We start from the raw sequence: 13,355 nt of genomic DNA, 5'->3' as shown, positions 1-13,355 counted from the left end.
TCCGCTAAAACCTCATTCATCCATGACCTGATCCAAAATTCATCCATCCATGAGAGCAAATCAATCATGATCCATAAACCCATTGACCCGTTCATTTTGGACTTAATCCAACTGTTTTATCCTCCATCTATCGAAGATGATCTTTCATGACTGTGACTCCATCAATCTTATTTCATCATCCGACCATCAGCTCCGATGTCGTCCCTGTCATGAGGCCGTACGTCCATCTCCTGAAACTGAAGGAATCCATAGCTTCCACAATATTGTTCATCCAATTGCTCCATCCATCATTAAATCATTCCTCCAAGAAGAAGAAGATGATGATGGTCGATATGAGTATTGTGCTGTTGATATGAGGAACAGCGTTACATTTGAGGTCCGTAGGTGCGGTGAGGTCAGCGTCCCGCTGGGAGTCCGGAGAGGCAGTGAGAGAGAGGGAGGGGGGCGTCTAGTGTGAGAGAGGGGAGGCAAGAAAGGACTGGTACTTCATCTGCGCTGCTGCAGTGTGTGTGTGCGTGTGTGCGTGAGGCGGTGTGTTTGAGAGAGAGAGATCCGCTCAGCGGCGGCGGAGCTCAGACAATAACCGCTGCTTCATCTACAAAGATCATCGTCCCGACTCTTCACCCTGCGTCGTTTCCCGAAAATATCACAGAGAAGACTTTCTTTCTTTCCTCGCGAAGCTGGATCTGTGCCGATCTCTGCTCCGGTGAGTCCTGATGCGTCTTGTTTTGGTGCCACTCTCCGCCAAAACAGAAACAAGAGAAGGATCGCGCGGTGGAAGAGGGAAGCTCGCACGAAGCTTGGGGATTTATTTAGTTGACTTTGAACTGAATGTGTTTCATTGGCTGTGTTTTTGTTGTGTCAGCGGGGCGTTACAGTGTCAACACAAAGGCAGCTGCACCAGCACGTTCACACGCACCACTAACACAATTTTAGAAGCGAAGAAGCATCGGCCAAGTGTAATTACTCTATTATTATTATCGATTATATTTTGATGAATTTACTTTTTTCAAATGTGTTGCCTCATCAATTCAATATTATATTTCATGTATTGTGAAATAAGTGAAAACATTGTTATTATTTATTTATTATTCTTGTTGTTGTTCAGCCAGTTAACAGTAATTCCTTTTAGATTTCTTAAATACGATGTGTAAAATAACCAATCATAGTCCTGCAGGGGACTGATGACCTGCTCCTGGTGGCCCCAAAGTTTTGTTCCCTGTCAGATGGTATTGACTCCAGTGTCCCATGACACCAGTAGTCACACTGTCTTGTCATAGACCTGCTGTAAAACAACCAAAAAGTCTTCATTATAGGGCTTGTGATGGTTTTTAAAATGGATCAGAGGTCATTGCTTTTGGAGGAAACTATTGTTGTCATTACAAAGCATAGATATAAGATGTTTAAAAGATATTTAATAATAATTAATTGTTTCTTAATGGGTTTCTTAACGTGGTTAAAATAAATCATGCTGCATGGTAAGGTGGTGACATATGATGTAAATGTATTTGTTAGAGTCATACTAGCATCCCTTGTGCATCCCTTCTCTGCCGCCTCAGTGTTTCTAAGAGTAACCCAATTTAACTTCTCTTGGATGAGTGATTAAAAAAAGACTATCTGAAGCCAGCAGATCTGTGAGACTGTCGGCGGTTGGTGTAAAAATAGCAAGCAAAGATGTGTATTTATATTTCATGGAGAAAATGCTGCTTTATCTTTTCAAAAATATTTTATTCTTGTTGCATAAGCTGATGGATAAAGGCAGGGAGAGAAGCCATCTCCAGTGGTGATGCATTATTTATGAACTCCAGTCCAGAGCTGCACCTCCCACCAACTTGTCAGCTCCTTCTGCCTGTGCGCTCACTTTACACTCCACACTGAGGAGCAGCCAGACATGGTGGAGGTCTGGAGACACCAGCAGAACCTTGGACATGTGAGGAGCCTGCTATCAGGTTGTCAGTGAACAAGTGCTCGCTAAATTATTGGAAAACCTGGTGAAGGTATGCTCCCTTTTGATTTTAATTCATCACTTTAACATGTGTAATGTATCGCTCGGTTACATGGACGCTTTACACACCCAAAATAACAATGTCAAAATCTACTTCGAGAAAGGGCTTAGAATGTAAGTAGGGAGATCTATGACATACAATTGGCAATAAGCTTTTAGTCAACTGAAATGTTGCGGCATATTTGACACATGTCTTTTCAGTCTTGCAGAGTTGTTCAGTGAGCCACTATTTATGTGAGGTGAAGGATTTATTTTAAAAAAATCCTTATGGAGTAGCAGTATAATAAAACAGAATAAATGTAATATTGTGTGTATTTAATGGAATTACTGCAGTCAGTGTAATGTCATATTTAAAATGTTATAAATAAGATGTATTTATTATCTATTTATTTATGTATTTAATCTCAGTACAGCGACTGCCGACCATATGACATTCAATTGTGACTGAAATCTGGCATCAGTGGTGTCAGGCTTTGGACGCACCTGAGTGAAAAGAAAGGTCTTCATTTTGTGTTTAATTGCTGGTTTCAAACATTCGGCACCAAATCTTTTTTTTTTAATGAATGTGGTGGAAAGATAAATAATTTGGATAATGCATCTTCTAGTGTTGATTGTGATAATGAGGCACGTTTTTAATATCCGTGCCTTTTCCCTTCCTTATCTGACACATCGTGAGCTTCACTACCAAAACATAGTTGCCAGGCGACGACCCTCAGCTGCGCCTGTGACAGATTGGGTTCTACGATACAAGTTTTTCTTCTGCTTATTTTTGCATTTTCCTCGCTTCTTTGTGTTGTCAAAGCTCTGGTAAGACGTTATGTCCAGGCCTGAGCAGTGAGAATTGAATTACGCCTGACAATGTCAAGGCGTCCGCTTTATCTTCATTGTTCACATCTGAGGACAGAGCAGCGGATTATCTTGGAATATCAGGCCTTTAATACACCGAAAACCTGAAAAGCTGGGTCAAAATTATGACACATAACATAGAAGCTTGGATCATTGCTCAGTTGGTGTTCTGTGAAGCTCTCAAAGTTGATCAAGTACTGAATTTTGTAGATGTTCAGAACCACCGTGCCTCCTGGATCTGTCTATAAACTCTGTTGCTGGACATCTTTCATTCATCTCCTGTTGTGTTTCCTGCAGCAGCAGATGTGCTGATGAGTGATGTAGCTAATAGCAGGATCTATCCATTGTGACCACGACCTGATGCTGCTGAAATCCCTCCGTTCATGAGAAGGCAACAGGAAGCGGATTACTGGCGGATTAAACACGTGCACTCATTTGCACACAGCGCCCAGGATTTGACTGTCCTCCAACAGTGGATCTGAATGAGGCAGCTGCTGCCATGGAGGACGAGGAGGAACCCACAGAATCCCATTGATCTTTGCTGAACTAGCCCCGCCCACTCCCACGGACTTCCACCAAAGTGAGTTTGTCCGCCAGCGTCTGTCCGATGAGGCATCTACAAGATCAGAGTCTGCTGCTCACGGAGGGCTGTTACCATGGATACACCAGCCCAGAACAGTATTAGCACGAGTCGTTGACTAGCTGTGCATAAGGAAGATGGCGAGAGATTAAACGTACATCTGCATATCCGCTAACATCTGTGGAGCAGAGAAGCACATCCTCATCCACTGTCCAGAGAAAAATGGTAAATATGTGTGTCCCTACACCTCTTTATTTTCTGGGAAAATATTCCGGTCATTTATCTACACCGTGAATTTTTGTTTTGTTTAAATTCATGTCCCTATTTTGCCTCTGTGACATGCAGACCGAGCGATCATGGCCAGACAAGACACCCCTCTCTTCATTCATGGTTTTGACCTCAGCGGTCATTTTGTTGACCTCAGACCTCTCGGCCAGGGGGTCACCGGTCTGGTCCTGGCAGCCACGGACCAACGCACGGGTCAACGTGTCGCCATTAAAAAGCTGGTAATGCGGGACGCCGTGACGGTGAAGCACGCGCTGAGGGAGGTGAAGATCACCAGACGGCTACGCCACGAGAACGTGGTCAGAGTGCACGATGTGTTGGCGCCTTTTGGGCGACCTTTGCCGCAAGACCCTGCCCAGCTGAGCGCCCTATACATCATCCAGGAGTGCATGGAGACAGATCTGGCCCGACTGCTGGAGCAGGGACCGCTGTCCACCGGTGAGATCCTCCCTCCTCTACTATAGCCTCAAACCTTCATCAGCTCTTGCACTTCCTCTTTCTCATCTTCATTGTTTCTGTAATGGCCTGCTTTTTCTATGCAAACACTGTTTCTCTTCTTTCTTGAGCATTACCGCACAGACGTTTGCTTCATGCCACCAACAGGCCACACCACACTGCTGTTCTACCAGCTCCTGAGAGGACTGAAGTTCATCCACTCAGCCAACGTTCTGCACAGAGATCTGAAGCCTGCAAACATTTTCATCAACACTGATCAGCTGCTGCTCAAGATCGGAGACTTCGGTCTGGCTCGAATAGTGGACCCGCACTACTCACACAAGGTAAGAATGATGGTTTATTTCATGTTTTTTTTGTGTGTGTGACAGGTTTTGGCCTCCGTTCTCTATAGCTAAAAGAGTAGCTGATCACATGTGAATTGTTATCACACAAGTGAAGCACAGTGTAACACTAGACGGCTCTGATGTGTTTTTGTGCTGTGGAGAGAAGCTCTGATGAAAGCTGATCCTTGTCGGAGCGGAACATAGGACAGAGGATCAGCTGGTTGCCAACGCACAGGGGTGTGCTTGTGAGGGAAAAGAACATGGGGCGATTTGGGGGAAAGAACAGAACACGATCACTGTTTGAAAGACTGAAAAAGGTGACGTGAATTGCAAAGAAGTGTTTGTTTTTAAAGCTGCACATTGACATGCTTACTCACTGAACCCATCAATACCTAATGTGTAGTGATGTAACTTGATCTGACTGCTCTTATTATTGAAGCCGATTTCATAAACTGATCTTAATCTACGTATTCTTCACCCTGAACTCATCTCTGTGATGTGGTGGATGATCTTCTGCTCGATTATACATTTTAATTCCAATAGAGGAGCAATTGTGTTTTCTCTGAAACGTTTAACGCATCGCATTAAAAAAAAAAAAATCTTTAAATGATATTCAATTCAAATATGAATTATGATATTGATTTATTTAAGAAATGTATAAGGGAAATCATTTTGGAAAACCGCCAACCCTTCCACTCCATCACAGTCATAAGAATGTGTTCAGCACTGAAACATCTTTACATGAATCAGTAGTACCGATTCAGTCAGTACAAATAAAAAAAACTGAATTCAGTGCCTATCGCCAATGACTGTACTGTTTTTCCCTCAATATTTTTTTTTACTTTTTCATTTTTGTTCACATTTGTGTTCAAAGTAAGTTTGCTCATTGGCCACCTGTGTCTGCTCGGGTGTGAGGAATGCTGTTTTCTAGTTCCTGTGCATTTGACCGATGTCACAAGTCTTTCATCAGACTGTTGAATAATGCAAAGGAAAAGTATTGCTTTTTGCTTTACGCTGTGGTAATGCATGTGGGCAGAGTTGACTTCAAATTCAGAAATAGCGCACAAGATGAAACTCCTCGCTGCTCCCGCTGTAGGTTTCGTGATCGGTGTGCAAACAGGTTTTTGACTGCAGTGCTTCAAAATGTTGTTTGATGAGCTGCTGACAAGTTCACTTTAACAGGAGGACTTTTTATGTGTTGACGTGAAGGGGAAGAAAGCAGGAGAGATGCAAAACAAGCCTCAGAGTATAGTGCAACCTGCTACAGCTGCACTCACACTATCGATGATCTGGGCGATGAGCAGGGGAAACACCGATCAATATGAGGACGACGCAGGAGATCGCTGTAGCTGGCAGGAGAAGAGAAACGCTCACAGACACAGACCAAAAGAAGCTATCAATGCTATCAAGATAAGCCCTCCAGCTCGCGCGCAAGCTGCAAATGTTATGCGTGAGCAACACATTTCTGTGCAGCATATGATAATAGAACTAGTGCAGACCTCCACCAAGCAGCTCAGTGAGACAGCAGGTGGTAGCAGCAGTCTGGAACTCACTCATGCAGCACTCAAAAAAAAAAAGGATCGAGAATGCGAGGGATGAGTGAGCAGTCAGAAGAGAAGAATTGTTGACATTTCTTGAAGAAAGTTAAGAAATTAATAAACAGTCATATATTTTGCTAATAAATGCCAGATAAAACTTTGCCATTGAAAACTTGGTGTGTAATAATTTGGAAATTAACATGGAAATAATGATATCCACGTATTTCCGTTTATAACGTCTAAAAATCAATCTATATATCAATGTTATTTTATTTGAATAAAATTGTTCATTTTTTTTTACACGTTTTTATTTATTAATTTTATCGCATTCTGACAATTCAAACTGCATAAGTGGTGAGGATTAACTAACAATTTCAATTTCTCATCTTAGCACTATTGCAATAATGCAACATTTCAAAAGTATAGATTTTCTGCTTCTTCCATCTTCTTCCACCATTGAATGTCTTTTAATAATTTATTGAACGACATATCTCACTCCAGTGTCAAGTGCGTCTGTCAAACTGTAACTGAGCTCCGAGCATCAGTTTCTGCTGCGTCATCCGCTCACACGCAGGCGGGTGAGTAGCAGGATGAGAAGGAGCGGGAGGGAGACATAAGTTCAGATAATGGAAAACAAAGTAACACGCCCGCAGTCTGAGTCATTTCCCTTGCAGCGCTAAATGTTTGGGATTCACTGCTAGCCTGCGATAGCACGGAAAACAATGTCTGGAATTTGGCATGAAAAATCCCCTTTGCTGTCCCTAAATGTGGAACACATGAGGGTGAAGTGGCGAGTGATGGAAGGGTGAATGAAGGGCAATAATTGGAAGCTTATAATCACTGACTTGTTCTGTAATAACCATTGGCAAACATCTGCTGTGATGTTGGAGCACATCTGCTGGTGAAACAGTGCCAGAACAGTTGCATTTGGAAGCGATTGACATCAGTAAAATTAGGTATACACAGCATGCCAAGTGGCGCGACACACTTTTGGAGCAGTGCAGATGACTGAAGTCAAAGAGGGAGGTTTGTTATTGTTTATAAAGATTGGGAGGGTGTTGACAGGTTGTTTTAGATATCAGACTGTAGTAATGAGATCAGATTGTGTTTTATATTATTTTGGTACCAAAGATGTGTGTGGAAACAGTGGTACTCCGTATTATTCATGAGGTGAATGTTTCACTCACAAAAGCCAAAAGGAAACCGTGTCAGAGCGGCTCTAATGAGAGCGCATCAAAGTGTAGAACGCTCATAGAGATTTAGCGGAATATTTAATACTCACGTGTGGTGGATAGTAAATGATGAAACGTCTGTGCGTTTGATTCCAACATTCCCAGGTGAGATTGAGTTTGCCTTTTGAAGCTGACATGAGCCAAAAATAACCGCCTGCAAACTTTGCGGCTAGTAAGAGGAAAGCAGTCGTTGATGGCATGAAGAAAAAGAAGTTTATTCAATTGCTTTCATCCACTTTTCTCTTCCTCCATCTCAGATAGGAAGGGTGACGTGTGAGAGGTCTCCCGTCCATGTCGGGGTTTTCCAGTACATAATAAACCCAGGTTCACTCTGAACTTCAAACCAAGTATCCTGCTTGTTCTTAGACCTGTCGCTGTTTTCCCTCTCTGCAGGGCCACTTGTCAGAGGGTCTGGTGACTAAATGGTACTGTTCTCCACGCTTGCTTCTCTCACCAAACAACTACACCAAGGCCATCGACATGTGGGCAGCAGGATGCATATTAGCTGAAATGCTAACTGGACGCATGCTCTTTGCAGGTACCTCCTTATTTATCTTATTCTGATATTGTGGTGTTTTTTTTTATATAGTTTAAGCACAATATTTAGTACATTTAGAGTTGTACGGTTGGGTCATCTGAGTAGTAAAATAACTACTATTATGTACAATAGTTTTGCAGCGAATAGCAAGGATTCACTTAGAAAGCATCAAGCATTTTGTGTTTATTTATTACTGTGTTTATTTATTGAAATGACAATTGTTGGATGGTGGGAAAAAGAATAGATAAATTAGAAATGGACGCCAAAAAAATCCTGGATCCAAATTCCGATTTTTGCATGGCAGATATGGCACATATGACAAGATAGTCCCCTGGGCTTCCTCCTGTTGCTTTATTTTCCGACCACACTCTGACAAGCAGCTGGTTATTTTAACAAGATGTAAGGTGTGATATTGTGTGTGTGGGCACCGGTCTGTCAAGGGTGTTGTCTGCTCCCAGCCCAATGTGGCCGCTGACATCACGGCTGTCAAAGGAAGACAGTTTTTCATCATTCAGGGATGTAATTGACAGTGGGGAATGTCAAGTGAAGGTCAGTCTCGCCCACTGTCCTCAGTCAGAGGCAGTTTATTTTGTTCCCGCAAGCTATGTTTGTGTGACAAGAATATCAATGATGTCGCTGCTTAAATCTGATGAAGTTTGCCGCTGACCTCCATCAACCCGCTGGGCCACAGGAGACTGCATCGTCAGCTCAATAGCATCACTGTCTTTGAATAAAACATCAGGCTTTTGAGATGTTTGTCTTAATTCTGACTGACGCTCTGGGGAGTACAGGCTTCATCATCCAACAATGCGATATTTTCCTCTTAGGAATTCATCACATACCCACCGTTTACTCATCGTTGGTGTAAAGTCTCTCCTCTAGCACCACCTGCTGTCTGTAATGGGGCTCTGCATTACATTTAACATCGGGTCACGTAGAACAGACTAGTTCTTGTCCTTGATACCACTGAGCAAGAAGCTTCTCACAAACATTAACACGCACCTGACGACGACTCACTTGCTCCTGACACTGCACAAGAAACCAACACAATGACATACAGCTGCGTGACTTGCAAGGAGCTGACAGGAATATAAGATTGCACCTCTTACTGTAGTAGCTCACTTATAAAGTAAACCAAGAAAAAATATATTCCAATAGTTTCTTTAATTTAGATGCATACAATTATGTTGTAGTAATTGATATTGAATTGAATAAATAATTTATTATCATTACTTTCTCTTCAGATGCGTTGCTGAAGTGTATGTAGAAATTTCTTACTTTTGCATGACATACAGTAGTTGACAGTACCGTATATGTTTGGGCCATATCCAGACTGTGAGTTGAAGCCAGTGAGCCCTGTCTCTATGCTGCTGTTTCTGATTGGTTGGATGGCCTCCCTCAGGAGCTCATGAGCTGGAGCAGATGCAGCTGATTCTGGACACAGTCCCGGTGTTGAGGGAGGAGGACAGACAGGACTTGCTGCAGGTGACGCCTCCCTGACGGCTCTGGTGCTGCATATGTGTGTAGCGTGTGAACTCCCCATGTGTTGCCAGGTAATGCCTTCATATATCAGTCATGCGTGGAGAGTCAAGAGGCCCTTCTCTGAGTTGCTGCCTGAAGTGGATGCACAAGGTGAGCAGATGATCAAACATCTTAAAAAAATAGTAAAGTAAAGTAAACAAGAGACCCAACTCACGGTGGTGAGTCACAGTCATGGCAAAATTATTTAATGCATCTTTGTCTTGCATTGATCCGCCAGCTGTAGATTTCCTGGAGCAAATCCTGACCTTTAACCCCATGGATCGACTGACAGCCGAAGCAGCATTGTGCCATCCGTTCTTCCAGCAGTATTCGTGTCCAGAAGACGAGCCCACCTCGCTGCATCCCTTCCACATCGAGGACGAGCTGGAGGACAGCCTCATAACAGAGCATGGCCTCAGCAGCAGCAACAGTCAGGCCTCCAGCATCCACTGGGACAGGTCAGTAGCTTGCTGCAAGAAATGAAACACAGTACATCAGAAGTGAGCCTCAAGTGTTTGGTTTTCTGCAGTTTGTCCGCAGACTTGTGCTGGCAGCAGTCAGGTGGAAAGTGCCACTGTGTACCATCAAGAAACAATACGTCAGACATGGAAGACGCCACGGAGGATGAGGAGGTGCAGAGGGACCCCAGGGCCAGTTGTTGCGCTTCAGTGTTGGAGGAAGCTCAGGTAGCCGAATTAACATGGAAATGTTTGAGAATATCAACACTGAAACTAATAAGTAATCTGAAGCGATATAAGCCTTTTCATTTCTTGTAAAAAAAAATAGAAGAAAAAAAATTGGCTACGTCATTTTATGACCATCAGGGGGCGGACTTACGTCACTTTGTAGCGTGCCATACTGCAATTCTGTGCTCACAGGTCTTAACTTTTTGTCCCCAAATCTCTCCCATATATTCTAACTATGTGCTATTATAAACCAAACCTTCCTTCACTATGAGAAGACGGACATTTTTTCCTTGTTACGGTGGAATGGCTGGTAACTCAAACTGAACATCCAAGACATTGTATTGTTTTGGAGGAGTGGAGGTGTTATTTCAGCGGTGTGAGAAATAACAGAGGGAGTTTCACTAACAAAGTGCAGTAAAAATATTTTTCTACTGTTAGAAGCTACTGTCGTGTTTTTAGTGTTTGGTTTCAAATTTTAATTCTTTTAGATGTAGCCATGTTTGATGAGGCATTGAAATAAACTTGTACATTTTCGACAAATAGTTAAGCCAAAAAGAATTATTTATGTTATTTGTTTGTCTGTTTGAGCACTTGAGTTAAATTTGATGAGCAAAACACAACAGTATTTTTCTGTATTTATTTTACCTGAATGATATTTTGCCTCTGAAAACCACCTCAGGTCGATCCAAGGAAGTATTCCCACAGTAGCTCAGCAGAGCGATTCTTGGAGAACTCCCATTCCTCCCTGGACCGGGTTTGCGGCTACGGATTCGGAGACCTGGACTGCGGCCGCTCCTGTGACTACAAAGTGGGCTCTCCTTCGTACCTAGACAAAATAGCTTGGCGAGAAGGGAAGCCGCAGCACTACTCAGAGCCCAGGCTGATTCTGGATCTGTCCCACTGGAAGCGAAACACCAACAATCTCGCTGCGCCTGCTGAGCCGCCTGACAGGTGCGTTGAGGAGGTTGGTGACTTGAAGTGTGAGGAGGAAGATGGGGAGGAAAGTGAGGATTTATTTCGGGAGATCACTCGCTGGGTGGAGAGCACACAACACCGGCTTCACTCGCCCAGCTCCATTCCCTCTTTGGAGCCTCGTTCACCTTCGTGCTACACCTCATCTCCCCCTCTCCCTCTCTCCCCTACTGACCTCTCTCATCCGGTCTTCCACTTCATGGAGGTTGTGCAGGAGCCGTACACCAGCTATGATAAAGAACGTCTGAGCCCAATTCCTGCTTTGACTTCCTCCAAACCCCCTCCAACACTCCTACCTTCATCACCTTCTTCCCCACATCCGCCTCGGTCAGCATCGCCCCCCAACTCACCTGTCTCACAACCCCCGCCTCTCTCCTCGACTGCCTCTATTCCTGTGGCAGTCGATGACCAGTGCCAGGAGTCGCTTCCTGTAAAGCAGAAAGAGCGTCTGTTTGACTTGGACGTGTTCATTTCTCGGGCACTGAAACTGTGTCGACAAAGTAAGGAAAAAGCAGATGCGAAAAAGGGAAAAGAAGGAAGTCGGAAGGTGCCCAGACTTCCTGAACACAGGACTCCTTCTCCAAAGACTCCAAACTCTTGATCCTGAGGTTTAAGTCTTCACATTTGTAAAGGAAACTGCTGCATTTTGACATGAAATAGAGAAGCACGGTCAGACTTTGCTTTTCTCAAATTAAACTTGTAATAAAAGTTGGAGCTAAACATCCAAATATAGTGAATTTGTAGATCTTGGTTTGATTTTCAGATAGATTCACGGTAAATTATATACAAGTTCAAAACCTTTTTTATCTACAGAATCAGCAGTCTTCCAACACATAATCAAAAGTTTTTATCACCCTGAATGTACCAACTGATGATTCACAAACTAAATTTCTTTTCCAAGGTGACCTTCAACATGCCTTGTAAAATTGTATATTTTATTTATATCAACAGTCAGCATTTAATTTGTGTCCAATGACTTATTATATCATAGTGTATTGGTTTAATGTCCAGTGCTGTGTGGCTATAATTTATATGAGCACATTACTTTGCTGTCAAATGATTCTCTGCTTGAATATTTCCTACTGCCTATTGAACCGAGCGAGGCCACTATCTGCTGCATCTCTTTAACAAACTGCTGCAGTCATCAGCGATGGACAGATGTGAAGGACTTCAGCCAAATAGTAAACACATGTTTCATATCTATTTATAGTTTGAGATAATTGTTTCAGGGTTACTGTTGATATGTGATTTAATTTACTTGGAAAAAATGTAATTACATTGTAATTCAGTAACCAAAACTACTGAGCACATGTTTCAGTTTCAGAGCTGCAAGAGTTATTGAGATAATAATAACAAACACAATGTAAGAGCAGTTCAATTACCTTTTACTTTGCATAAACTGACAGCACAATGAGGTCGTAAAAACTGAAGCCATAACTCTAACAACGTTTAACACTAAGCCACAGCACACTTGTTTCTATTTCACTTTAAGCACATCACTCACAAAAGAAACAACTGGTTCTCTTCAGACACAATAACATGGCTCTGTAGTTCAGTCATTTTCAGGAGCATATTTGGAACTTTCAATTTCAACAACCACGTTTGGTCTAGTTGATTTGATGTTTTAGGCAGGTTATGACAGCAATAACATCACAAGCTTATGTAACGTGGTGACTTTTTCTCAAGTGACAATGTGCCTCTGTACGACTCAACGCTTCTATATTGCTGAATGTAAAATTCTTCCTCTCTGCATGGCTTTGACAACTATTGTTTTAACTTGGTTGTTTATATTGTGACTCACTAAGACCAGATGAATACTGTGCGCTATTAGCTTTTATATTCATTCATATGAGGCTATTTTGGGATCAGAATTGGACTATAGACTGTTTCTCTTGTCCTGGAAAACTATTAAAAACAAATTATGTGCTTTAAAAATGTGTTGTTGTCGTGATTAATTGTGTTTATTGTTGACATAGTTGGTCAAATTATTTTATGTTTTTATATGATGATCAACAGTCACACAGTTTCTGTTGACATCTCAGATAGATGGACTGACGCCTTGACATTTTAAGCAAATCTCACAAAGAACAGATGAGTTCTTAACTTCGACGCCACTCCTGTCTTTGACTTTCACGACTTTGATATTAAGGTGAAGGGTCCACGACAATGTCTTGAATTACCATGATTTTCTACATACCGCATTCTCCAATTTAACCGTATTTCGGCTGATGTGTTAATCCCAATAAATCCTCCTCAATCTGCTTCTTTTTTTCCTGCCACTATTATTATTTTTTTATTGTTATTATTTCAGGAGCGGAAGCGGCGTCCTTCCCAGTCATTACGGCTGTAGTATTTGCGTGTTACATGCTTTAC

General features: G+C 42.5%; 1 protein-coding gene across 4 annotated transcripts; it reads left to right on the top strand.

Moving 5' to 3' along the window:
• Nucleotides 1-481: 481 nt before the first annotated feature.
• On the top strand, nt 482-13,007 carry mapk4 (mitogen-activated protein kinase 4). 4 transcript variants are annotated; one of them, XM_053871731.1, is made up of 11 exons: nt 482-706; nt 1,746-1,997; nt 3,149-3,656; nt 3,777-4,154; nt 4,320-4,495; nt 7,659-7,803; nt 9,206-9,288; nt 9,357-9,435; nt 9,563-9,782; nt 9,854-10,010; nt 10,690-12,936. In XM_053871731.1, the coding sequence occupies exons 4-11, from the start codon at nt 3,788-3,790 to the stop codon at nt 11,581-11,583; spliced, it is 2,121 nt and encodes a 706-aa protein (XP_053727706.1). In that variant the 5' UTR covers nt 482-706; nt 1,746-1,997; nt 3,149-3,656; nt 3,777-3,787; the 3' UTR covers nt 11,584-12,936. The 4 variants fall into 4 exon arrangements, with proteins under 4 accessions (XP_053727706.1, XP_053727708.1, XP_053727707.1 ...); XM_053871733.1 differs by lacking the exon at nt 1,746-1,997 and having other exon boundaries at nt 3,152-3,656; XM_053871732.1 differs by lacking the exon at nt 1,746-1,997.
• Nucleotides 13,008-13,355: the final 348 nt, after the last annotated feature.

This window comes from Synchiropus splendidus, chromosome 7 (assembly GCF_027744825.2).
Source record: "Synchiropus splendidus isolate RoL2022-P1 chromosome 7, RoL_Sspl_1.0, whole genome shotgun sequence".
In the NCBI taxonomy this organism is placed as follows: Eukaryota; Metazoa; Chordata; class Actinopteri; order Syngnathiformes; family Callionymidae; genus Synchiropus; species Synchiropus splendidus.
The sequence above is the reverse complement of the archived record's forward strand: the minus strand, read 5'-3'. Positions and strand labels throughout refer to the sequence as shown.